The 27624-nt window shown below is 39.8% G+C and overlaps 1 protein-coding gene across 1 annotated transcript in view; it reads left to right on the top strand.

Annotated features, from left to right (window-relative positions):
- The window catches only part of efr3a (EFR3 homolog A), a 94851-nt gene that overhangs the window by 24573 nt on the left and 42654 nt on the right, over nt 1-27624 (top strand). Inside the window, exons 3-8 of the mRNA XM_083683191.1 lie at nt 2008-2084; nt 5923-6050; nt 8317-8467; nt 14424-14545; nt 20071-20220; nt 25759-25899. Coding sequence (XP_083539317.1) covers nt 2008-2084; nt 5923-6050; nt 8317-8467; nt 14424-14545; nt 20071-20220; nt 25759-25899 — 769 coding nt within the window. The remainder of the gene's footprint in view (nt 1-2007; nt 2085-5922; nt 6051-8316; nt 8468-14423; nt 14546-20070; nt 20221-25758; nt 25900-27624) is intronic.

Genomic DNA, 27624 nt, shown 5'->3' on the forward strand with positions numbered 1-27624 from the left:
ATATAATAAGGATATTAGTAATGTGTGGGAATTCATTTGAAAAATAATGGGGCAATCTGGAATCCAAAGCAGTAACCCTGCCAATTTTGGGGCGTAAACAGCTGAGGGTTGGGGCTGGAGAAATGTAACCACTCTCAAATTCATAGACAGAGCTATGGAGGCAAGGACTCTATCATAATGATAGTTTTAACCATGTTTTGAAGCTATACAGTCTTTTGTTTATAATTATATTGATAACAAACAATGGTTTAAAACAAGCTTATGTTTTGTGTACTGATGGGGTAAGACAATTGAGCTAAGCTCAAGAGGCATTTATAGGTTATATTCTTCAAGAATCAATGGCTATACAGTATATCAATAATTTAAAAGTAAATAAAAAAAAGTAAAAAGAAATGTACAGTTAGGTCCGGAAATATTTGGACAGTGACACAATTTTCATAATTTTGGCTCTGTACGCCACCATAATGGATCGATCAATCGAGATGCAATTGAAGTACACAGTCCCCCATTTTCAGGGGCTCAAATGTAATTGGATAAATTAACATAATCACAAATAAAATGTTCATTTTTAATACTTTGTCGATAATCCTTTGCAGGCAATGACTGCCGGAAGTCTGGAACCCATAGACAACACCAAATGCTGGGTTTCCTCCTTTGTGATGCTTTGCCAGGCCTTTACTGCAGCTGTCTTCAGTTGTTGTTTGTTGTGGGTCTCTCTGCCTTTAGTTTTGTCTTCAGCAAGTGAAATGCATGCTCGATCGGGTTGGGATCAGGTGATTGATTGGCCATTGCAGAATATTCCACTTCTTTGTCTTAAAAAACTCCTGGGTTGCTTTCACAGTATGTTTTGGGTCATTGTCCAACTGTACTCTGAAGCGCTGTCCAATCAACTTTGCTGAATTTGGCTGAATCTGAGCAGACAGTGTATCCCTAAACACTTCAGAATTCAGCCGGCTGCTTCTGTCTTCTGTCATCATCAATAAACACTAGTGACCCAGTGCCATTGGAAGCCATCACACATGCTCATGCCATCACACTGCCTCCACCGTGTTTTATAGATGATGTGGTATGCTTCGGATCATGAGCAGTTCCAAGCCTTCTCCGTACTTTTTTCTTCCCTTCATTCTGGTACAGGTTGATCTTAGTTTCATCTGTCCAAAGTATGCTGTTCCAGAACAGGGCTGGCTTTTTTTAGATGTATTTTGACAAAGTCTAATCTGGCCTTTCTATTCTTGAGGCTTATGAATGGTTTGCACCTTGTGGTGAACCCTCTGTATTTGCTCTTGTGAAGTCTTCTCTTTATGGTAGACTTGGATAATGATATGCCTACCTCCTGGAGAGTGTTCTTCACTTGGCTGGATGTTGTGAAGGGGTTTTTCTTTACCATGTGAAGGATCCTGTGATCATCCACCCCACCACTGTTGTCTTCTGTCGACGTCCAGGCCTTTTTGTGTTGCTGAGCTCACCAGTGCGTTATTTTTTCCTCAGAATGTACCAAACTGTTGATTTGGCCACTCCTAATGTTGCCGCTATGTCTCTGATGGATTTTTGTTTGTTTTTGCAGCCTAAGGATGGCCTGTTTCACTTGCATTGAGAGCTCCTTTGACCGCATGTTGTGCGTTCACAGCAACAGCTTCCAAATGAAAATGCCACACTTGGAATCAACTCAGACCTTTTACCTGCTTAATTGATAAAGAAATGACAAAGGAATAGCCCACACCTGTCCATGAAACAGCTTTTGAGTCAATTGTCCAATTACTTTTGGTCCCTTGAAAGAGAGGGGGCTACATATAAAAGAGCACAAACTAAAATAATAAAAAATAATAACAAAAATTGTGTCAGAGTCCAAATATATATGGACCTAACTGTATGTACCAATCCCAAATTGCCCCTTTTGAAGATTGTTTCTCGATCTGATCCTCTGGTTTTGTAATCATGGTCTTCTGATGTGTTTTTATCACCTGTATGAGCACAGCCTTATCAGCTTCTTGATGTTTTGTTTACCAGGTGTGTGTGGATGCTGTGGGCCACTCAGGCCCAGGTACAAGCGCTTGGTGGACAATATCTTCCCAGAGGACCCCAAAGTGAGTATGGCCACTGTTACAGAATACATTTGCCAAGATAGGGACATCTTCTTTTTCTTAGCTTATGTATATATTTGTCTATTGTTATGGTCACTTATTCAACATTTCATTCCCACTATAACTATAATTTGTTTCATGTCCTCAAAGTAAAAATCTAAGGCTGCCAAATATAATTTTCGCTCTAAATGTGTTGAAGCCATAATGTTGTAGTTCGGGGATGACACGGGGATACATTTTACTCACTCTAATTTATTCAGCATTATTTGGTTCATCTTTTGAATCCCTCGCACTAGATTTGTCCTCTTAACAGTCTCAAAGACCGTTAAAGACCGCCTAACAACATTTTCACTGCACACATATTGAAGCTGTCATTTTGTAATCCGTGAACAGCAGATAGGAGCCTCCAATGTTTACATTTAACTCACCCTAGTTATTCAGAATGGTATGGTACATGGTTTCAGATTGCGTAGTACCAACAATACAAGGTGACCGTCACAGACCCTTGTTTGATTACCATCAGTTACCAGCCGTCTTGGGTCGGTCGACGCTAAAACAATGTCATTATTCCCATCAAATCTATTCATCTCAAAACTGACCTACAGCCCGAAACAATGTGGTGATGTATGATGATGATCATTATCACTATCATGAGTTGACAGACCATTATCAACAGCTACAGAGCCATTGCCCTAACAGCAACAGTTTCCATACAGATACAGTAACAAGGTGTTTATGAAGCAGCTGTCACTTGCAGTAATAGCACAAAGATGATTGCATGCATCCAGGCCTATTGTCATCCCGGCAACACCATTATGATAAAAGACCTGCCTCACATTCAGATACTATAATTGGACATCCGTAGCCACATAAAGCACTCTGGTTTGACAAACCTATTGTATTAAATGTGATAATCTTTGATAACCTGGACATGACAACTCATTAACTCCAATTTGGATTTTTGACCCCCATTAATTAAAAAGCAGTGGGTCTCATTCATCAACATGTTCTTAAATAATGCCCAAATTTGTTCTTTGTTCTCATAAGCAAAACTGAAGTGTGGTTCATGAAACGTGCGGAGACCCAATTTTGTTCTTGCCCGTGTGTATGATGATACATGCCAAGTCTATTTAAATTTAAAATGTGTATGTGCATGCAGGTAGTTGTCACTTAGCATAAGTAAACGCCCCTAATATCTCATATAAGGACATTTCCAAGTTTAATCAGTCCCACACTGTCTGCCTTGGCAGGCAAAAATGGCTCGAGCCACTCGCCACTCTCAGCAAACGTATCACTGCCGTGTCTGAAGATGCGCTCTCTAGCCATGGAGCACATGGCCACAACCTCTAACAACACCAGAAATGTCTACATCTACATTACTACATCTTCAATTTTGTGGATTGTCGTTGGCATACGTACAGTGCCCTGCATAAGCAATGGGACAGTGAAGCATTTTTTCATCTTTTGGCTCTACACCAAAGAGGAGTCAATGAAAGTCAAGGAAGCCATTATTAGGCTGAAAAATCCCCGCAGAGAAACATAGCCAATACCTTAGGCTTGCCAAAAGCAACAATTTGGAACATCGTTAAAAAGCAAAAAAAAAAGCACTGGTGAGCTCAGCAATTGCAAACAGGCTTTTGGGGTGTAGAGCTAAAAGAATACAAAATGTTTCACTGTCTCATTACTTACTCATTACACAGGGCACTGCAACTCCCAACAGCCATCTCACAACATTGGACTGTATATATAGGCTATTATATGATGATTTGCTCCAATCAATTAAGTAAGGATGTTTACAGTTAAATTCTGACATGTTATTGCAATTGTTCATCAGTATTGATACATCCTATGTTGTGAACTCAAATAAATCAATGCATGAATCAAAGTTGTTGAAATTACAAATTACTTATTATTTATTAGCCTATAACCTTTGACTGTACATTCTGCTAAGGATGCCCATCAACAGATATTTATGTGTTAATGTGATGTAATGTGACTCAACGAAGAAGAAATTGATGAATGCTGAAAAGTTCTTGAATTCGTCTAAGGCACGACTTAAGAGCAAATCCTTGCAAGGTTGATGAATGAAGCCCGGTATACTCTGGAATTGTATACACACAGCAGTCTTTTTTCTTCTTCTCTCTCAAGATCATCTCAAGGGCCTTTATTGTAAGGTGCAGAGGGAAATTGAAATGCTCATGGTCGAGACCTTTTCAAATTAATTTTTATCACTTCAAGAGCATTAGGTGCTGAAAATACTCCACTCTATGTACTTAATTCATTAAAGTCAGGAGAGGAATTGAAGTCATTGTCCATGATTAACAAAAACAATCTAAGTTGAAAATTGGGCACCAATTTGACTTATTATTGGTCCCACTGCTGCTACTCCTACAGCTTTTATGAGAAAACATACCATTTCAACGTTGTAACATGCAGAGAGGTGTAAGCACGGAGAGCGCTTACATTTTTATTTGTGATAAAACACTATAAGCATTCCATTGGGTTTAAATGGTCACTGTAACCTTAGTTTTGTTGTTCTTATTTGAAGATCTATCAATGGTTTCTTACTATGCAAATGTACTCTCACCAAACACTTTATTAGAAACACTATACTAATACTGGGTAGGGCCTCCCTTTGCTCTCAAAACAGCCTCAATTCTTTATAGCATTGATTCCACAAGATGTTGGAAACATTCCTTTGAGATTCTGGTCCTTGATGACATGATTGCATCACGCAATTTCTGCAGATTTTTCAGGTGCACTTTCAAGTCTCCTGTTCTACCACATCCCAAAGGTGTTCTATTGGATTCAGATCCGGTGACTGGGAAGGCCACTGAAGAACACTGAACTCATTGTCATGTTCATGAAACCAGTTTGAGACAACTTTTGCTTTATGACATGGTGCATTATCATGCTGGAAGTAGCCATTAGAAGATGGGTAAATTGTGGCCATGAAGGGATGCACATGGTCAGCAATAATACTCAAATAGGCTGTGGCATTCAAACGATGATTGATTGATATTAACAGGCCCAAAGTGTGCCAAGAAAACATTCCCCACACCATTACACCGCCTCCACCATGAGAAGGTGTACAGGTGTTCCTAATAAAGTATTAGGTGATTGTATCTTGTGCAGCAGCTGCAAAAGGAGAAACAGCATCATTTCACCCATAGTGGCCATAATGGTCCCCCACAATTATCTATCCCCCAGAGGCCCATCTGTGGCAAAATGTATCGTACCTTTTTACTGTTTTGCCCCATCTCTCACTTTCTCTTTCTTCAGCAACTTAAGTACAGAAATTACATTTAATGGAGGGGTTAGTTAGGTATACCTTAAGGTTACTTAGTAGTTATTTATAGTAGATTGAAGACTCTAACTTCATAACGTTCACAAAGCTCTCAATTAAAAAAGCTGAAGAAATCATTTTGATACTGTTCATATTGTACAACTCAACATTTCAATGGTCAAACACTCAACCCTGGCAAAATAATAGTGTAGTATTTGATTATATTTTAGCAGTAAATGTCACAGTAATAATCTGTGAGAGAATGCCATGAGAACCAAGAGACAAACCCTTATCCCTAATTATGGGCATTTTGAATTCAGTGTCCAATTTAGATTCTAGTATTCTTGAATTGCTTTGCTGGTGACCCTGAATTCAGATTTCAGCACTGACTCTTGCATTATTATAAAACACATGTCCATGTATTATGTTTATCTTTACGTTAACCCTTTTACCAATTTCCTGTCCATGAAAATGTTGTACTATGTGAAAACACTACCCTGAAATGTCTAACCTTGTCTTACTGTCTTGTGTAACTCCTTGTGCCCTCTTCCCCAGGATGGCCTGGTCAAGTCGGACATGGAGAAGCTGACCTTCTATGCGGTTTCAGCTCCAGAGAAGCTGGACAGGATCGGTGCCTACCTGGCTGAGAGGCTGAGCCGAGACGTAGTCCGACACCGCTATGGGTGAGTGCAGCCAATAGATTTTTCTTTTCGTTGTCAATATGGCAAGGGTATACCTGGCAGGATATATATATATATATATATATATATGTGTATATGTGTGTGTGTGTGTGTGTGTGTGTGTGTATATATATTGGTTAAGGCATGCAAAGGATTGTCGACCACATACTAAACATGAGTGCTTAATTTGGACATTTCATAAGTCTGTCCCATTATTTTTAGGTATCCTAAATAGGGGCACTATGGATAAAAAGTGTTGTCATTGCTGAATGGTGAAACCAATATGTACATAAATACTGTCAAATAAATGCTTTAACCTCATAACAATTGATTGATGTAAAATCCAAACTTTTGGAGTGTCACAGCTCAGAAACTATGTTTGTGTATAAATCCTGTAGAGGCTGAGAGATTTGCATGATTTTTGTTAGACAGGAAGAGAACGCAACTGAGCATGTGCAGAATGGAATGAGTGTCATCACTCTAGCTTGTTTCTGATTGGATAAAAGCAGGTTCTTACAATTGACCCCTGTTACATTTGTCCCCGGTTCTCCGACCAAAGTGTCTTTGAAAATCATTATTCCATCAAAGATTCTCTATGTTTGAACAAAAGAAATGTGTGTGGATAAGATTAAACACACATTCATCATATTATGTCAAGTCATAGAAGCAGATCCCTATGTTGATACCATAAAAGAGAAAATTCTGACTTGCAGATTGAGTGAGTTTCTATTTTTAACACTGTTATCTACAAGGGCATGTTTGAAACCTGTGCGCCCTTTGCTGGCGAAGGCTCAGTCACAGGTTACAGAATGTGGCTTCTGGATTTCATCTACACAATATACCTAAAGTATTATTATTGTATTATCTAGCAACCAATAACTGCGTACTAATTGAGGCATTTAAGCTTAATAGCTATGCCAATTAAGGTTTTGAACCTACTGATCCATCCTGTCTAATCCTTTCGCCATATGTCTAGCTACCTTGAACTCTTTTATGTTATGTAACATTACACTCCTGGTTTTGAAACAAAAGCTTAATTTATCCTCTCTTTATGACTTTAGGATGCATCCATTTTGATAACAAGTGTTATGTTAGATAATTTAATCATGAAACAAATCTTTCTGTAACCTACACTAGATGAGTCATCTATGCCATTTGTATGTCCTATGATTTAATGTGTGGGGAAAATGGCTTCTATAAAGTAATTCAAATTGATTGAGGGCTCAAAATAGAGTGGTCCCATGGGTATTTGTAAAAGAAGAGTGGCTGTGTTTAATCAGCACAGCGATTATAATGACAGAAATTGCATTTCATTTGGTGCTATTTTCTCCGAGAGCCAAAGAGTAAGACAAACACGCAGAGAGAAGTCTTCTGATGCCACTCTCTTTTGATCTTGTTGTCTGTACCAAACCGTTTGGCATAGCCGACAATACGAATTGCCACTAACCAAGGGGGTGCAAACTTCATGTTGTGGGCACTGCATCAGAACATGAGATATCCTTCAAACTAGAAGGATGTTTGAGCTAAGTGCCATGCTGTGTCACTCACATACTGTAGAAATAACTCATCCAAAAGACCAAGGCACTCTTACCAGAATGGCAGAACATCTACAGTATATCAGACTGTCCTGCTGTTTATAACTTTTCCTCTTGGATATCACAATAAATGCTTCATCGTTGCATCAGCAACATTCTGCATGAGTGCGTTGGTCTTTTGGATTAAGTATGTCCACACAAGTATAGCCTTCCACCTTTGCCCTTTCATGTCCTCCTATTACTCACACCTGGCCAGTCACTTATAGGATATGTGTGGGGGGAAGCACTGGGGGAAGTGCTGTGGGAGAGGGTGCAATGTAAAGCCAATGGCTATGCGACTGGCAATTTCAACCGGTAAACGAAGGCCAAGTTTGACACCAGACCTTCCAAGCATTTGGACGGAAGTGTCTGGTAACAACATTGCTCTGCTACAAGCAATTGTGCGTTCTTCATGCACATTTTGTTAGTAGACTGTGTTACACTGCACTTTTGTCCTTTATTTTTGTTTATATATATTTTGTCCTTTTATTTTTGTTTATATATATATATATATATATATATATATATATATATATATATGTATATGTATATATATATATATATATATATATATATATCTAGCCTCTACATTGCATGTTTCCTAAGGGAAATGTATATATTGGATTTTTCCTATAGGATCTGTAGGCCTCTTTCCTCATGAATGACTTTAATATTGACTATTGACCCATGTGCAGGTATGTGGTGATTGCCATGGAGGCTCTGGACCAGCTCCTGATGGCCTGCCACTCTCAGAGCATCAAGCCCTTCGTTGAGAGCTTCCTCCACATGGTGGCTAAGCTACTGGAGTCCCGTGAGCCAGACCTGCAGGTCCTGGGTACCAACTCGGTAAGCACAGCTCTAACATCAGTAAAGAGGGATCATCATTCTCCTGACCTTTCCATGGGGGACCCCCGTGCATGCAGGTTTTGGGTTGACACGGTTGCACCTATATACATTTTCCCAACTGATTTTAGAATGTTCTTATGATGTTTTCTTATGGGACTTCAGTAGTTCTACTAATATATGCCATTTAGCTGACGTTTTTATCCAAAGCGACTTACATTGCAGTGAGTGCATACATTTTTCAGTATATCTGGTCCCAGCGGGAATCAAACCCACAACCTAAGCGTTGTTAGCACCATGCTCTACCAACTGAGCCACAGAGGACCACTAAAATGAGCAGTTGCACCGATGTCCTCAGGAATAGGCTAACAAGACAATGCCCACATGTAACGTACCCCACTCCTGTTATGCACCACATTCCTGCAGTGTGTGTGTGTATGTCTGCCAAAAGTGTCATGTAGAAACAGACCACCAATGCCATGGCTAGATAATCCCATTTCATTTGTTTTAGCTATGTCCTTTTCTGTCAAAAATGATCAAGTCAAGATAAATGATGAATGCGTTAAGTTAGTCTACTTGCTGCAATAGCTTGTAGAGACAATCCTTTGCATGCAATAACTGCCTGAAGTCTGTGACCCATTCACCTCACCAGACGCTGGATATCTTCTCTGGTGATGCTCTGCCAGGCTTGTACTACAGCAATCTTCGGTTGTTTGTTTTGAGGTCTTTTTGCCTAAAGTATTATCGGGAAATGAAATGCATGTTCAATTGGATTTATCTGATGATTGACTCGGCAAGTCAAGACCTTTCCACTTTTTGGCGCTGAAAAACTCCCTAGTTGCTATGGCAGTATGTTTTGGGTCATTGTCTTACTGTATGGTGAAGCGCCAGCCAATGTATTTGGAGGCATTTGCTTGCACTTGAGCAGCCAAGATGTTTCTGTACAATTCAGAATACATTCTGGTGCTGCCGTCAGCAGTTACATCATCAATTAAGACAAGTTTGCCAGTTCCAGTGGCAGCTATACAAGCCCATACCATAACACCCCTCCACCGTGTTTCACAGGTGAGGTGGTATGCTGAAAATATTTGGCATTTCTCCAAACTTTCCACTTGCAATCTCTCTGGTACATAATAATCATCTTATCTGTCCACAAGACCCTTTTCCAGACCTCTGCAGGCTTTTTAATGTACTTTTTAGCAAACTGTAACCTGATCATCCTGTAGTTTGGCTGGTGACATATTCTGCGAATGGTAGTCTCTGACACACTCTACCTCATGGAGTGTGTTCCTGATCTGTGGGAGAGTTGTTTTGTGTTTTTTATTAATTATGGTGAGCATTCTTTGGTCATCCACTGTAGAAGCCTTTCTTGGACTACCAGCCCGTTTGCAATTGCTGAGCTCACCAGTACTTTTTTTTTTCTTTTTAGTGATTTTCCAAACTGTTGATTTTGGCAAGCCTAAGATGTTGACTATGTTTCAGTTTTTCTGATTGCTTAATAATGGCTTCCTTGACTTGTAAACACCCACAAATACAAGCTGATTATCTCTACTTTAACCTCATAGTAATTATTTGATTTAAGATCGGAGTATAGAACGAAAAGAATAACAAATGCTTCACTGTCCCATTACTTACGCAGGGCACTGTAACTTGAAGGAGAAATCCTCTTTCTGCAAGGTCACTCTGATCCCAAGCAAGGACATTTTCAATGTTCATTTTATTTAATTCACATGTCAGAGGACCTCTGAATTGTGTGATGAATGCATAGATTAATGGCTTAATGGATTAATTATACACATATTTAGAGTTGGCATTCAAAAGTTGTCATGTAGGGGACAGCAGATCTTCTGTGATGTTCAGTTGTCATTCTGACAGGCCTAAGTTTGTGTGAGTGGCGTGATCCCTTGCCTGAGGTAGAGTTTGTAGGTTGTCATAGCAGGTGTCTGTTGTCAGATTGGAGGAGGTGTTGGGCAAATGGAGGTGTTCTGTTCTTCTTTCAGCCAGTGGGCAGAGATTGAAGGATGGTGGTGAGGATGTGTAGCTGTTATACATTCATCCCAGGATTGGTCCCAGGATACATTGGTCTACTTGCCTCTGTTAACACATTTTACATTGATTTGCCTGCCGTTTTCATCAAAGATGTCAGAAATGTCCACTGAAATTCCTGCACATTTGCAACAAAATGTTACTGGTACATTTTTCATGAGGCATGTTAGCATTAGCCTCTGTGCTTTAAGAGTGCTCGTCCTCTAAGTATTCTGAAGGTTAATGAGAAGTGTTCTTCCCACTTCCTTATTCTGAGTTTGTTTTTGTTGTCAATGCTGCCTGTTCACTTGAGCAGGAAACAGAGCCGGTGGTTTAGATGTGAAAGCCTATGCATTATTTATATGTGGTATTTAGTGGCTGACAGAAGAGAGGGGAAGGAAAACGTGTGTGTGAGAGAGAGGGAGAGAGAGATATGGGTGAGGGTAGAGCCTTAAAGGGATGGTTCACTATTTTTCATATCTTTGTTATTTAAGTACAGCTGCCTCCGGCCATGCTCAGCTCACTGTAATGGATCCTGTCTAGCTGCATTACCTCCTGGTATGGCAATTGCACCACTCAGGACCGTAAGGCTCTACAGAGGGTAGTGAAAACGGCTCAGTCCATCACTGGAGCTGTGCTCCCTGCCCTCAAGGACATCTACGCCAACAGGTGTCTGAGGAAGGCCAATCATTAAAGACCCCAGCCACGGACTGTTCACCCTGCGACTGTCTAGCAGATGATACTGGAGCACCAGACTGGGACCTGACTGGATTCTGTGGCAACTTCTACCCCATGGCCATTAGACTGATGAATGATCTGCTGACTCTCACACAAAAACGCTCACCAACATGCTGACTTTCATATGGACCTTACAGTACCTCTGGGCTGGGGTGGGGTCAGCCATGCAAAGCGCTCCCGGCGCATATCCTATAGTGAGATGTCTCCCTCATCGCCAAAAGTTTTTTGTTTTTTATTGTGATTTTTCAGCCTAATAATTAAATGATGTACGGAACACACCTCAATTGTCTTGTCATGGATACAACAAAGTTAAGGTGGAAGGACCCAGGGTGCCTGTGTTTGCCATTCTTTTGATGGTCATCCTTTCCTCTCAGACTGTTTAGTTTGCCACTGATACTTCTATTTTTGTAGTGGCTTTCATAGTAGGCTAGTAGCCGTATTTTCAAAATGAAGGAATGGAGGTTTGGAACAAAAGAGTGGTAGGAAAACTGAACCCCCCACCCCCCTTTTTAAATAAATGTACACTCACGAAGCACTTTATTAGGAACACTATACTAATACTGGGTAGGGCCCCCCTTTGCTCTCAAAACAGCCTCAATTCTTCATGGCATTGATTCCACAAGATGTTCCTTTGAGATTCTGGTCCATGGTGACATGATTGCATCATGCAATTCCTGCAGATTTTTCAGGTGCACTTTCAAGCTGTGAATCTCCCGTTCTACCACATCCCAAAGGTGTTCTATTGGATTCAGATCCGGTGACTGGGAAGGCCACTGAAGAACACTGAACTCATGGTCATGTTCATTAAACCAGTTTGAAATGACTTTTGCTTTGTGACATAGTGCATTATCATGCTGGAAGTAGCCATTAGAAGATGGGTAAATGCACATGGTCAGAAACAATACTTAAATAGGCTATGGCATTCAAGCGATGATTGATTGGTATTAACGGGCTCAAAGTGTGCCAAGAAAACATTCCCCACACCATTACATCACTGCATGAATGAGAAGATGTACAGGTGTTCCTAATAAAGTGTTCGGTGAGTGTACATACTCTATATAGTGCCCCTCATCAACTTAGTGGACGTTAATATCATAAAATGAAATAAAAAAGATTCACAAAGCAATCCTCCTCAATTCCTCTCAATGTTTGCTTATGTAGTCCCACTTCCAGGGGCAGCCATTGAAGTGCCGATGTGTTTCAGACTGAGAGCGATCAACAGAGGCCACTTTATATGAAGGACAGGGCAGTCTTTGTTTTCAACAAAGTGGTGAGAGAGCCATGTTTGAAAGCAATGAAGTGGAAAGTTCTGACTGAATACTTGGACTAAGCATTAAGTCCATTCCTATGGCCCAGATACTCATCCTTCCTTATCTAGGTAGGATAAACTGGATGACAGCCATGTCGACTGGAAACTTGCCCTAGCCTATACTTTGGCCTCGGCCCATATCGCTTCTCATTTCCCTATTCCTTGCAGATAAAGGAAATAGGATATTATAAAGATAGGAAACTGTTCAGTTTTGGAATCAGGTCAAATTTAGAGATTTGAGGATGATGAGGAGGACCTGGACTTATGGGGATCTATTCTCATTTCCTTGCACACCACCTTCGCATGCGAATCTGTGCTTTACGTACCAAATGTGCTTGCAGAGCTCCAGCGGTATTCTAATGTCAGCCCAGGGCCAGAGAAACTCACATTTGAGGGGTGGGCCTTATGAATATCATAGATATGCACATTCTCACCTAATATTTTATGTGCAAAATCTCCATGTTCCTTGCATGCTGCATTAAGTCCAGCAACACCTTTGGCAAGGTTCGAAATTGCATCTTTTGCTATCAGTATTTTATGGACGACGATTCAACAGTAGGCTTATCAGGTAATGTAGCATTGCTCATGTCATGGCCAATTGTTGAAGCGACACTGAAAATAATTGGAAAAACATGTAGCACTATTGAAATAGCAAATAGCATTGCAAACCTCATCTGTGCTTGATGTTTCACTTTTTAGTGGTCTCGGTCATTTAGCCTACCTTGGTCAGTTGCTATTAAATGGCCTAAATGTATAATGTATCATCATTATTGATTTACAATTAGAAAGAATGGCCGTGCTGTACCTGTGTCTGTACCTGTGGTTTAGATAATTTCATTGAAATCAATGTGATCCTATGGTTTATTGAAGTGATAGAAAAGACACAAACATGCCCAGTTTAGTAATTATTTTGGAAAGACACGCCGGTTTCACAGTGAGACCTTTCTTTAAAGGGGTTCTCAATCTATTCATTATTGTTGCTAGGTTCACACAGGAACCTCTCCACCCTGAAATGGTGTCAGCTAGCATCACAAGTTATTGGTTTAATGCAGAATAAAACTTTTTTTTTTTTGCAGAAATACCATTATTTTGTGCTACAGAGCCCTCAGATATGCTAATAGCAAGCTGAGATTTACTTCCTAGAATAGTCTCATCGCTATGATAGTTTTGAATTAATTTCCCATTGATGGTTTTAAATTACCGACAACAATGTACAGTCAAATACAATTAATTATCAGTGCCAATTTTCTGATATATACAGTGCCCTCAGTAATTATTCATCATCGTGGACGTTTCCTATTTGTTCCATTTGCAAATTAATTAAAAATGGAAAGCTGAAATGTCTTGAGTCAATAACTATTCACCCCAACAAGTTCAGTTGAGTCCATCTCAGTGTAAGGATAAGACATACAAGAGGGTTGCAGTGGCGCATGCCAGGAGGGCTGAAGGCTGGTTGAGAGTGTGACAGATTAATCCCTGGTACTTGAGGGAGGGGTGGCACTCGATGGGCAGGAGGGGGGACATTTCGTGGGGATGGGGGCACTCCAGCACTCTGATCTGATGGAAGCTGGGATCAGCGAGTGACTTGAGTCTGTTTGTCTGAAACGGTTCAGTGATGATTAATGTCATTACTGCCTTTTGGACATCCATTGAAAAGGGCCAAGGTCACCACTAAGATGATGTTCAAAGATATTATTGTTATCATGAATGTAATGAATCACCATTGTTGCAGGTATTCATATATATACTGTATCCCCTTGGAATTGTTGGAAAGTTTAATTATTATCTTATTTTGCTTAACCATGAATAAGGGACATTTATTTAGGCGTAATTCGTGGTGGGTCTCCAGAATAACAATTTACACACATTTCTCCTCCTATCCACCAGTTTGTCAAGTTTGCCAACATAGAGGAGGACACGCCATCCTACCACCGCCGCTACGACTTCTTTGTGTCCCAGTTCAGTGCCATGTGCCACTCCACACACGACGACGCCGAGATCAGGACTAGGTGAGCAAGCACTGTGGAACAATCTCTGTTTCTTGTGTTAAAATAAGAAAACCACGAAATTCAAACTAAATATCATTTCATCTCTCTGCACTACGATTGAATGAACACTGTTCTTTATGAAAATGTTCAGGATTCAAACCCATAACCTTTTGCTTTGTAGTACATTGTTCTGTCCACAATGCCACTCGTCCACTGCTGCAACACAAGAGTAATGATGGGGTTCATTTGGGATTGTGCATCAGAGAAATTAAGAAACTTTGGGAAAACCTTTCCTTCTGGTTGCAAAGACATTCTTTAACAGAGAATATGAATGAATTTGTAAGAATAAAAGGTTTTCTTGTTATAATAGCCTTATAAAGAGTCTGAACATTGTCCTCTTTTACTACTTTAACTACTGTCCCTTTTTAAATACATATTCATTATTTGTAAATGTTTTCATTATAGTTCCTTTTAAACTTATGTGCATGGAGTGTCTAGTATTGTTACATCATCCCATTATTGATATAGGCTATGTATCATGTTCATTTTTTAACTTCTTAACATTTGTGAGCCTAGTGGAGGTGTATAATCCTATGTTTCTGGATTAATTTATTGTATAGTAAAATATCAAACAAAAATATATATACTATATATATATATATATATATATATATATATATATATATATATATATATATATATATAGTATATCTATTTTTGTTTGATATTTTACTATACTACTATACTGAAGAAACTTCCTGGGCTTGCAAAATCTTATTTTAGTAGTTGATAAAGTAAAAAAAAAAAAAATGGTTTGGACTATAAATAGTCTGATAGATGGATAGATGATGGATAGATTAATAGATAGATGGATAGAGAGAGAGTGTAAATGTGCTTGATGTTTAAAATGTATGGAAGTCTGTCAAGTAGGTCCAGCTGGTACACATTTTTTAGTTTAGTTAGGTGTCAAAATATGAAAAAGTGGATACATTTTTAAATGTCCTCATTCAGAGTGAATGGCTATAGGAATTAATATGATTTCAGGCTAATTTAAGTACAGCTCAAAAAATATAAATGGTATGTAAAGATTTTTTTTCAAGCAAATTAAGTTACACAAGTCTGATTTGAAGTTAATAGGTTAAGTGGTTTATGCTGTGCACACAGTGGTATTTGCATGAATAGGACTTCATGCAAATTCAAGTAAAGCTCTAAAAGTGAAACTCAAACATCTGAATGGAAGTTCAGTAAAACGATGTTTGCATCTCAATCTTCTTTGCAAGTCAATCTTCTATGAACTAACATAATTTGTTAAATGAAGAATGTTCTAGGGGAGGAGTGGGCCTGGATTGTACTCAGTATTCAAATTGTATCTCTAAAAGAATGTCTAGTGGCTAGATCAATTGTCATGCTGTTTGTTAATGAGAAACATTTTGAGCTTCTTGTAAGCGGAGCTCAAGCAAACACACACAGGAGCTTCAGCGACATGTGTAGACTACAGATGATGAATGTTACACATTAAGAATTGTCCAAGGCTACAGCAATGATATGATACCTCTATGAAAGTTATTCATTTGTAGCCAACTATGATGCATGATATGACAGACGGGCGAAAAAGAACAGTAAAATACTGACAGGTAACTACAAATTACTTGTTGGATACGTAAAACAGTGAAAATATAACAATTTGTTTACAGATTAACAGTTGTGACTTGTATGTATTAGGCTATAGCCTATAGATCAATATGAATAAAAGCATGTCAGCATGACAGCTTACTTTCACTGATCACAGTATATGAGAAGGGCTGATCTGCTATACTCTCCCTCACTGTCCCTCATTCTAGCCCCACCTGCCTGCTCCCATTATCCCTTGATACCCTTGTCAGATGTATTATTGTCAATGCACATGGCATGTAAACTTGTTTTGATTGATTCATGAAAGCTCTCATTTCAATCATGTGAAATATGTTCAATGTGAACTTGCATTGCCAGAGCGGAAAATTAATGACACGAACTGTGCTCTGCGTTGTAAGCATGCTATGTCCATATCTCATCAGAAACATATCGCTATAAGTTAATTAATATGCAATTTCACAGACACACTGCCACAAAGATTCCATGTCTGACATAATTTTATGAAGTGTCCATGAAGACATGATTTGTTCTAAATTAAGGTTCATCCAAGGACATCATTTTGAATTTCTCCGACCAGACAATAATTTGTCCTTTTCCAAATTGAAACAACAACTCATAAGCTACTCTTCACATAATTCTCCTTTCATATAAAGTGTTAACCATATTTTTCCAATCATCGTCATGTATCTCAGTCTTCAATTCTTCTTCCCATTGTTTCCTTGCCCTGATCTCATCATATTTACAGTAATTTTCTAAGATAGCATACTTTACTGAAGTCTGATGTTTTACTTTAATACAATCATGTTTAATACAATGTTTTTTTAATATGTTTTTAGGGCATTTCTGCTTTACTGGAGAGAGACAGTAGAGATTGACAGGAAGGATGGATGAGAGAAAAGGGGGATGACATGCAGGATATGCCGATGGCCGGAATCAAATCAGGGACCTTGCAATAGTATGCGCCTTAGTGTGCTACGCCACTTAATTGCCCACAACATAATGTGTAATGAAAAATGAGACAAGGATGTAGTTCCTTTGATGTTCTTTTTCCTTTAAGTCACTGTTCTTAATATAATTTCTCACTTGAAGATATCTATAGAAATTGGAATGTGGTAAGCTATACGTTTCCTGCAAATGCTCAAAAGATCAAAAAAACCTTTTTCATTCACAAACTGTCCAAATATAGTCAAACCCCTCTGAGCCCATTCTTTAAAGGTTGCATCATTTTTGTTTGGGATAAAGTAAGGATCAACAGCTATTTCCTGCAGTACCACCAAGTCAACAGCTATTTCTCTCAGTACCACCAAGTCTTTTTAAACATGTTTTTATCCATGTACTTTGTATTCTGGAAAAATCTTGTTTCTTTCCTCCAAGAGCGTTCTAATTGGACCATTTTATGCCATCACCTTTATAACCTCCATCTAGCTGGTTTTTATTCAACCAGGATCATATAGGTTGTATTTGGACTGGGTAAAAATAGTTCTGTAGGTTGGGATAAGCTAGTCCCCCTCGATCTTTTGCAAGTTTGAGTGTTTTCATTTTGACCCTCGCCTTTTCCCATCCCACAGAAAACTATTTAACAATCTGTCCCAATTCCTAAAGGTGCTTGTTTTAATAAAAAGAGGCAATGTCTGAAAAAGAAACAGAAACCTGGGAAGTATGTTCATTCTTATGGTGTCAATCCTGCCAATCAAAAGTGAGGGATCTTTTCCAGACACCCATAATTTAACTCACATAATAAGTTCTTTGGGTTCTTTGGTATATGTCAAAATATTTAACTCTGTCTTGATCCCATTTCCATCCATAATGACCTTTTAACTGTGAGTGTATAGGGTCTCCCAAGGTCATAGCCTCACATTTCTGCATATTCAGTTCATGTCCTCATAATAAGCTATATTCCTTGATAGTATCCATAAGTGCTGGCAATGATTTTTCCAAGTTTGTGATGTACAATACCAAGTCGGCTTGTGCCTTTCACCTGTTATTTCCACTCCTTCTATTTCCTTCTCTAATATAACCTCTCTGCCAGAGGCGCAATACAAAGCGCAAACATCAATGGAGAGAGAGGATCTCCCTGTCTAGTTCCCCTTAACAGCTCAAACCTATCTGAGCGAGTTCCATTCACTTTAACTTGGGCTCTGGATACATTATACATTGCCGTAACCAATTAATAAATGTGTTATGAAAACCAAAACCTTGACAAGATGTGGCCACATCACCCTGGCAAAGGCCTTCTCTGCATCCAAAGTAAGTTTTGATGTCTGGGCCCTGCCTTTACTTGAGTGATCTATCATGTTTAATGTGTGTTGAACTTTATCTGATAGCTGCCTATTTGTTATGAAGCCTGTCTGGTCTGTATCTACGATATCTGGAATAATCTTTGCTAGTCTTTCAACTATTATTCCACGAAGCAGACGTTGGTCCAAATTCAATAAAGTAATAGGTCTATATGACCTACAGTCTGTGGAGTCTTTCCCTTTTTTGTGTATTGCAGTTATCAATGATGTAGTCCATGCATCTGCCCAGAATCCCTGTTATAATGCCCAATTAACAGCCCTTTCTAGAGAAGGAATTAAAGGCTGTTTAAACTCTATTTCTTCTATAGTAACTGGTTGAGTAATATCTCTGTTCTGGTCATCTGTGACCTGGGGTAGATCTAGATTATACAAAATATTTGTTAAGTACATCCTCAGAAGCCAATCTTTCGTCCAGACTAAAGATGTTGATAATACTTTGCAAATTATTGTGCTCTCTCCTGTTTAACGGTTGCAGTACTGCCTTGAGCCTTTTTAAAAAAATGTTTTATAGCTATCAATATTAGACTTTTAAGGTTGTATTTGCATAAATGGGCAACATTTAAACTTTTAAACGTATATTATTTTCAACTGTGGGATGGTCTGATATTGACCGTCAACTGCCAGTGTTAAGAACAAAAATATTTTCAACCCATGTTTAATTATTCAGCATGATGACCTTAAGTCAACATTGAAAAATAACTATCACATAACAACATCTAATAAACTGTTAATTCCAACCAACATGTTACTAAACAACAACCATCAAAAAACAATGTCAATCCAACACTGCAAAAGCTACAGAGCTGCAGCGGTTTGCATTTTGACATTTAAAAAATGTTCAAAAACAATACTCTCACAAATATTGTACAACATCTGTTTGGTTAGATTTTGACTTGCACAACTGTGACACAATATAAAATGCTCATGGTGTTCTCTCATCGATTGAAATTGTCTGCGTTTGTCAAAATCACAGTGTCCGCTTGCCTTCAGACACATGAATTCTCTCCCCTCTCTCTCTCCCTGTGAAGATGGCAACCCCCCACTATTTTAACTGTAATTATAAGCGGAAATATCACTCCAGCGACTGAGTTCTCATTCCAGTCGCTGGTGTGGGTGGTCTAGCAGGAGCCAAGGGACATGGGGTGGAATGTGATAAACAATATGACTTATTGCTTGGTTTTTATTTCATTTTTCACCGTCCATATGACCATACAGTAGGTGGAGAGATTCCAAATAAGATTGTACAGCTGTTACTGAATAAGACCTCAGACAAGGTCATACAATGGCTTGAGAAGAGAACACTATGCTCTTTGAGTAGGTACAGAGGTTGATGAAATTCTCAGGCGATGCAGATTGTAGGTTTCCTGTTGTAGTCGGGCATTCCTCAGTATCTAGGGGTCATTTGGATGCATTGGTAATATACTCCCCATGTGTACAGTGTAGCATTGATGTATTATAGTGCTTAGTGATTACCATTTTTTTAATTGGATTCTATTTCGATTCAATTTCTGAAATAACCATGATTATCTATTGTGATGATCAAATATGTTTTCAATCACTGGCATTTAACCAATTCGTTTCGTCAGTTGAGTGAGTTGTGTTCTCTTGTCTCTGTAGGATCCGTGTGGCTGGGATCAAAGGCCTGCAGGGTGTGGTGAGGAAGACTGTGAACGATGAGCTGCAGGCCATTATCTGGGAGCCCCAGCACATGGACAAACTCATCCCCTCCATGCTGTTCAACATGCAGGACGCTGAGGATCTGGACAGGTACTTTGTGAACCAATACATCCCAAACTTGCCTGCATTCATTTGTATGTATCTTTTTTTTAAGAAGAGGAGAATGACACTCCTCCTTTGGTATTTAGTGTATTTGGAAAGAGGGATGAGATAGACGAGGTGATGACAGGAGGGGTTGGTAGCCTGGGGATTCTGAACAGGAAATGTGTGGAGTGCCAACCGCTGGGCTGAGCGTGAGCCCTCACCCACATTCATGTTTTTAAAGGTTATTTTTGGGAGTGTGGTAGTCCCACTCTCATATTTTTCTGTTTTTTTATTGGATAGAGATATTAGAGATAGACAGGGAAAGTAAGGAGGAGAGGGTATGTCAGCAGGGCATGTGCCAGATTCAAATCCATGCCGACATGGGCATACTGTATGTGTGCACTGTAGGTCATGGTACTAGACCCCTGGACCCCAGGCCACCATGTTTTTAAAACCTACAGGATAGTTAGGGCCTGGGCAGGAACTTTCTCCCAATATAAACATAAAGTACTGAAGTGCTCCTGAATCTTAGGTATAGGTGTCGTCTTTTTGTCATGCGAACCCTGTACATTATGTCTGCGGTTGTATTTTCTCCCTGGTAGGTGAACATTTCTCAGTTCTCAGTTGACCTAAGAGTCCAAAACCTGGGTCTAAATGATTTGTTGAATTAAAGCCAATGGTGAAAACTATAAGACCTGGCCTTGCTTATTTTTAATTTATCCCTTCTGAATGAACACAGCCAACCTCTAATCAAATACAGTGCCCTGCCTAAGTAATGGGACAGTGAAGCATTGTTTCTTCTTTTGCCTCTGTACTCCAAAAGTTGTATTAGAAATCACAACACTTTGTATATATATAGTCCCCCTATTTCAGGCCACCAAAAGTAATCAGACAGGTTCATATAATGTCCAAATTAAGCACTCATGTTTAGTATTTGGTCGGCGATCCTTTGCATGCAATAACTGCCTGAAGTCTGCCACCCATTGACCCCACCAGACGCTGGGTATCTTCTTTGGTTATTCTCTGCCAAGCCTGTGCTGCAGCCATCTTCAGTTGTTGTTTGTTCAGAGGTCTTTTTGCCTCAAATTTATCATCAGGAAATTAAATGCATGTTCAATTGGATTTAAATATGAAGACTGACTTGGCCAGTCAAGAACTTTCTGCTTTTTGGCCCTGAAAAACTCTAGTTGCTACGGCAGTGTTTTTTGGGTCATTGTCTACCTGTATGATGAAGCGCCATCCAATGAATTTGGAGGCATTTGCTTGTACTTGAGCATGCAAGATGTTTTTGAACACTTCAGAATACATTCTGCTGCTGCCATCAGCAGTTACATCATCAATTAAGACAAGTTAGTCTATTCTAGTGGCAGCTATATATGCCCAAACCCTAACACCCCCTCCACCATGTTATACAGATGAGGTGGTATGCTGTAAATCTTGGGCAGATGCTTTTTCTCCTTTCTTCTTGCAATCATTTTGGTACATGATCTAATTAACCTGATCTGTCCACAATACCTTTTTCCAGACCTCTGCAGGCTTTTTATGTACTTTTTAGCAAACTGTATCCTGACCATATTTTTGAGGATAACTAGTGGCTTGCACCTTGCAGTGAAGACTGTAGTTTGGCTGGTGACATATTCTGCGGATGGTAGTCTCTGATCTGTGGGACAATTATTTATTTTTTTCTTAATTATCCACTGTAGAAGTCTTCCTACCAGCCTGTTTGCCATAGTTGTGTTCACAAGTATTTTATTTTATTTTTAATGATGTTCCAAACTGTTGATTTTGGCAAGCCTAAGATTTTGGCTTCTGATAGTTTCTTCCTGATCTTTCAGCCTAATAATTGCTTCTTTGACATTCATTGGCACCTCTTTGGTCCTCATGTTGATAGACATCAATAGCAGACTTTAAAGACAAACGCAAAGCCCAGAATCAATACTTGACCTACTTGACTTGAGCTCTATTATGCATGCACAAACGATACACATCTGACGAGAAACACCTGTCACGTCTATTCTCCCATTACTTTTGGTGCCCTGAAACAGGTGGAGTATGTATTCAAAGTGTGGTCATTTCTAAATGGTGAAACCAATATGTACACAAATACCCCCCCAAAAAATGAGAATCTCTACTTTAACCTCATTGTTTGATTTACAATACAAACTTTTGGAGTATAGAACCAAAAGAAGATGTCCACATAATTGTATCTCTCTCAGTCTCTCTGTTTCTCCATAACTGCCTGTCTCCCTCCCTTACAGTCTTCTCCCTTTGTCTGTCTCTCAAAGCCTAAAGCGGAGGGTAATCCAGCCCTGCTTTTATTACTAAATGGTAACAGAACACAACATCTGCAGAGTCTGTGTGCTGTAGGATCCCTCCACTGTATTAAAGACCATAGCATCCAGTTTTAGCATCGGTAATATCATGTACAACAAACTCCATGATAGCAACCAAGTCCTCCCCAAGATATCCTATTAGCTCAGAGGAGATGAGTGGTGCACAGGAACTCGAGCTAGGGAATTACTGTACTGCAGTACCCCCCTCCCCCTCTGCTTGCAATCAGTCATCACCCTCCTAAGCTTTCAGAGAATGGAACGCTCGATGATATTTAATACAGGAACTATAGGAATAAGAGAGGGCCGGAGGAGGATCCTTCCTCCACCTTGCTGTTTCAGCTGGGATTCGCCCACGCCAGAGACTTACCCCATGGGAGATTTAGACACCTTGCCACACAACAGCTTGATGAGACAGGACAGGTTTGTGGAGATAGAGCGTAACTCCTCCACCTCCCCTCCCCATCGCACACTACCCACGCTCACCGTGGCATTCTCTCTCTTCTCCTTCCCTCTGGATGGTTTCCATGTGAACAAAGCTATTTTTGGAGACAGACTTTTACCCTCCATTCTTACCTAGAGCTTTGCAAGCACAGATGAGCACTATTGCATGCTGAGGAATTATGGGTTTTGATGTATGTATGCTAGCAGTGTCTCCCATTATTTGGACATTTATTTGACAACCAAACCAGGTGACAATGCCCAGGGTTAGAAAGGAGGGGTATATTCCCCTTATCCTTAGTCACACGCTAATATTCATTTCATTAGAGGGATACAATTCATGAAGTACATTGCTGCATTGTGACAGTAAGCCCCCTACCTCTGCCCAAATCACACATGCATAGGTGCACACATTTTTTTATGTGCATGTTGGCTTTTTAATGCCAAGACTGATTACTGATCCTAAACAGTGTCATATGAAAGGGCCTCAGCCTTGACAGGCATGGTGCAGTTTATCTGCAAAGAAGATGGTCTCACTGAGGGGTCTTCTTTCATCACCTCCAACCTGCTTCGGGGATGTTCTTCACCATAGGGAACCACTATGAGGCCCTGTTCCAATATTTGGAATACTCCCCAGTGACTCTCCCTCACTGGCCCCATAAGGAGAAGCTAATCTCCCCACTTTTAAAGTCTGCGCTCAGAAAGATAAGCGGCCGCTGGTTCAGTCATGCAGGAATATTGGCCTCCCCCCCTAGGTTCAGACACACCCGGGAAGATGATAGAGGAAGAAGATGTGTTGCCCCCATCGGGTGGGATTGGGGTTGGGGCAGGAATGGGGTGGTGTGGGGGGACTCGCACATCAGAGGACAAGTGTACAGTGACAGTGGATGGCAATGTTGGTGTCAAGTTTTATACTGTGTCCTCCGAAATTCATTTTGTATTGTTAGATACGAATGCCTTCCTTCAACTACTTCTCTATTTGTCTTTCTGTTGCAAATTCTGTCTTGTGTCACATTTAGAGTTATAGGGCAAACAAAGACTGATCAAATAATTAATTGTCATAAGCTTTCTTAGTACACAACTTACTCTCCAAACTTGGCTTGACTCATCTCGACTCGGGGAGTAAGGACAAAGAATGGAGCCATTTTTGAATGTTGGCCCAAGCCCCCTGCTATCACCCAGCCAAGGATATCTGATTCCTTTAATGATCTATGTGGTGAAAGAGTGTGACCTGAATGCCAAATGGCTAGTGTCCTCGTTTCTCACAGCCTCAGAGGTGTGGAATAGGAAACCTGACCGAATGATGGTCTATAAGGAGACATTGATCGAATCCCAGCTGTGCATCTGTGCCCCAGCCATCAGCCAATCACTCCCATTGATCCACCGGCAGGGGTCAGGTTACTTCACGTAGCTGTACTGTATAATCATTTGTCCAGGGGCTCCAAGACCTTTTCTGAAAATAATATTGACAATTCAGTCTCATTTTTGTCACCATAATGATTGTGGATGTGTAAACAGGGATTGTTTCAATTAGGGACAGCAGAGGCAACATATGAGTATCGGGACAGTTAATAATTCAGTTACTAAAGAGTTCCTAAAGATGGTGATGCCCTTATTATCTGGGGTCACTAAAATATCCTATGATGACAAATATATGTGGGCTCTAATAGTGTAAACAAAGGTCTTGCATGAAGATTGCACACAAAGAAACACATTAAATATGCTTCATATTACATTGCCTTATAATATATTGTGCTGAGCCCCTACACGACAACATCATCTCATGTTGGTCTAGCTGAAGACCTGGTGGAAAGCATCGGTCAAGGGCATTTGATTCCGTTAATTGCTTCTCAGAAAAGGCTTTACGTGACCTGAATAGGAGAATGAGGTGCAGCTTAAATGGCTGGGTACAAGGGAACAGCTTCTTTGTCTCCAATTAATAGCTGTTGTTGTTGTGCCGTTGGCCCCCCCTCGTAAATGGTGTCACACTGAGGATTAAATAAGCTACCTTGAAGACAACCTTGATTGCCATATGGCCACCACACGGATATTAGCACCAAAAAAAATTAATTTTCTCACAGCAGCATAGAGGTGCAGTCTCTCTGAGGTATCGCTGTTTAGCCTGTTGGAGACATTTATCGGCTAGCTGATAAAAAAAAAAAAATAGGCCGGGCTCACATTTATTTATTTCAAAAGAAATGTTCCTGACTTGAAAACAATCAATAAGCATTTAATTTTCCATGAACTGCGTGTGGGCTGGGAATAATTGAATTGTTTTCTCTCCCGAGGGATTGGCTGCCTACGGACCATCTGTGGCTGGCTTATTGCGGGGAAATGATTTAGCATGTCATTATTTTATCAATATCACACACATTGGGATGCTCAGTTTACTCCTATATGGACTGATTGTAATTTTCTCTCCCAGCTTTAGAGAACTCCCTGTTATATGCACTGGCTCACATCATCAATAAGACTCTGGTTTCACTTGTGATTGACTGATTTCTTCCCAACCCTTTTCTCTCTTGCTCCCACATGATGTGGACTGATTATTAACTGATTCAGCTTTTTTTTCCTGATTGACCTATATTAGATATATTCTATTAGACCTACACACTTTTGTTGATTTCTCCTCTTCTTTTATGTTGGACTGAGTTGTGTATTTTTATCTCTCTCTCTCTTTCACACACTCTTTGTCTCCCTCTCTCTCTCTCTCTCTCTCTCTCTCTCTCTCTCACACACTCTTTGTCTCCCTCTCTCTCTCTCTCTCTCTCAGGGTTGGCCAACCTAGCACTCCTTCTGGGACGGAGCAGGATGGAGATGAGCACCCGGCTGCCCTGGCGGAAAGCTGTTTCAGAGAACTGCTGGGAAGAGCAGCCTATGGCAACATGAACAACGCAGTTCGACCTGTTCTAGTGTGAGTACTTACATTCTGTAAACACACATACTGTATTATTGTCAATATGTGCGCACACAATGTTAGGTTTAGCAGTTTCTAATATCTCTTTTGTACCTCAGTACCAGTTTGTATGTAACTTTATTTTACCAGTTGTGTTGACCATGATCACATTCTCATTTAGAGCAATGACCTTTGAGAGGGACGAGTAGTCTCATAGTGTAGGACAAGTAGTCTCATAGTGTAGGATGAGTAGTCTCATAGTGTGGGGCCTAGAGACAATGGGAAGACTTGGATATGGCTTGATCACTCAAATGCACTTTTTATTGCATTTCTTTCACATCATGACAGCATACTGTAGGTCAGGTGAAAAAAGGGTGTAAAATGCCTACTGAGGTGATTCTTCAACAAGCCAAGGGAACAAACTGAGCCAATCGCATTCAACTCTACAGTGTAAATTCCCTCGTCTGTTGCATCTCCGTTTTTTAAAGTCTCAGGCAGCGTCGCCCCGCTCATTTTGCTATGAAGTCGTATCCTAGAGTCTACCTGTAATTTGGACATAATATTACTCTTTCCAAATACTTTTGGTGCCTTGACATAACCCTAACCATAAAAGTGTTTTTTCTATATGTTGTTGTTGTTTCTATATGGTGAAACCAATATTTATACAAATAACCTCAAATGCAATCTGTACTTTAACCTCATATCAATTGTTTGATTTAAAATCCCATTTTTTATAGAGGTATAGAGCCAAAAGAAGAAAACATGATTCACTGTCCAAATACTTCCAGGATACTGTAGTTTACTCCACACATTGGGAAAGGGATTATGTAAGTCATGAAACCGCCCCCCAAATGATATTTAGATTTCTACACTTGAAAAATGACCAGACCCAAATCTGATGTGATACATTCCAACAACACTCATCACCGATAACATGCTATTTCAACCAATTCCATTCTAATCTGAATGCTTGACATATAAGCTACTCAAAAAGTGGCATTTAATCATCCCCTTTTACGCGATTCCACTGTGGGTAATTCCATTTAAGATTTTTTCCCCTCCTATCCAACCTTTCTGAACCCTGTTCATATTGCTAGGCCATTACTGCTTCTCTTTTTAATGCGCAAGTGCCAGCTAACGCTAATTAGCCTGCAAGCCTCCATGTGGAGGTCCTTTTTTAATTAGACGTCTTCATCACATTTCAGAGCCGTCGCTTGCCAATTAAGGTAATCTTCTTATCTCTTCTCCCTCATGGGAGGGAATATCTCACAAAACGACAGTTTTTTTTACGCTAAACAGTGGTGCGCAGCGCTCAAACCATGTACAATAACCGTTTTGGAAAATATGCATCCCTACTTCATCGAAAATACTTTTGGATATCCTTTATGCAGAAACTAAAATGATGATTGTTAGAATGTCAAATTCTACATTCTTATGTTCTCAAATTCCACTTCTTCAAACCATGGTAATATTGGGAGGGGGAGAATAATATAAACAAGCATACTATAGGCCAATGTAAGTCTTCCCCCCATACTGCATGATCGCCCCCACTGAACATTGGAACTGTGCGTATCGCTGTCTTAACAGGTTCAAACTTCCCGCAATTTTTCCCGCAATATTCAAAAGTTGAATATTATCCACTATTGCCTAAATAGGCCTTCGGTAGGCTACTGTAACAATACCCATACATTTGTGACAGCGTTTACAGAGAGGAGTAAGTAAATAGGTATTGTCAATTTATTT

This window comes from Argentina silus, assembly GCF_951799395.1.
Source record: "Argentina silus genome assembly, chromosome: 1".
Classification (NCBI taxonomy): Eukaryota; Metazoa; Chordata; class Actinopteri; order Argentiniformes; family Argentinidae; genus Argentina; species Argentina silus.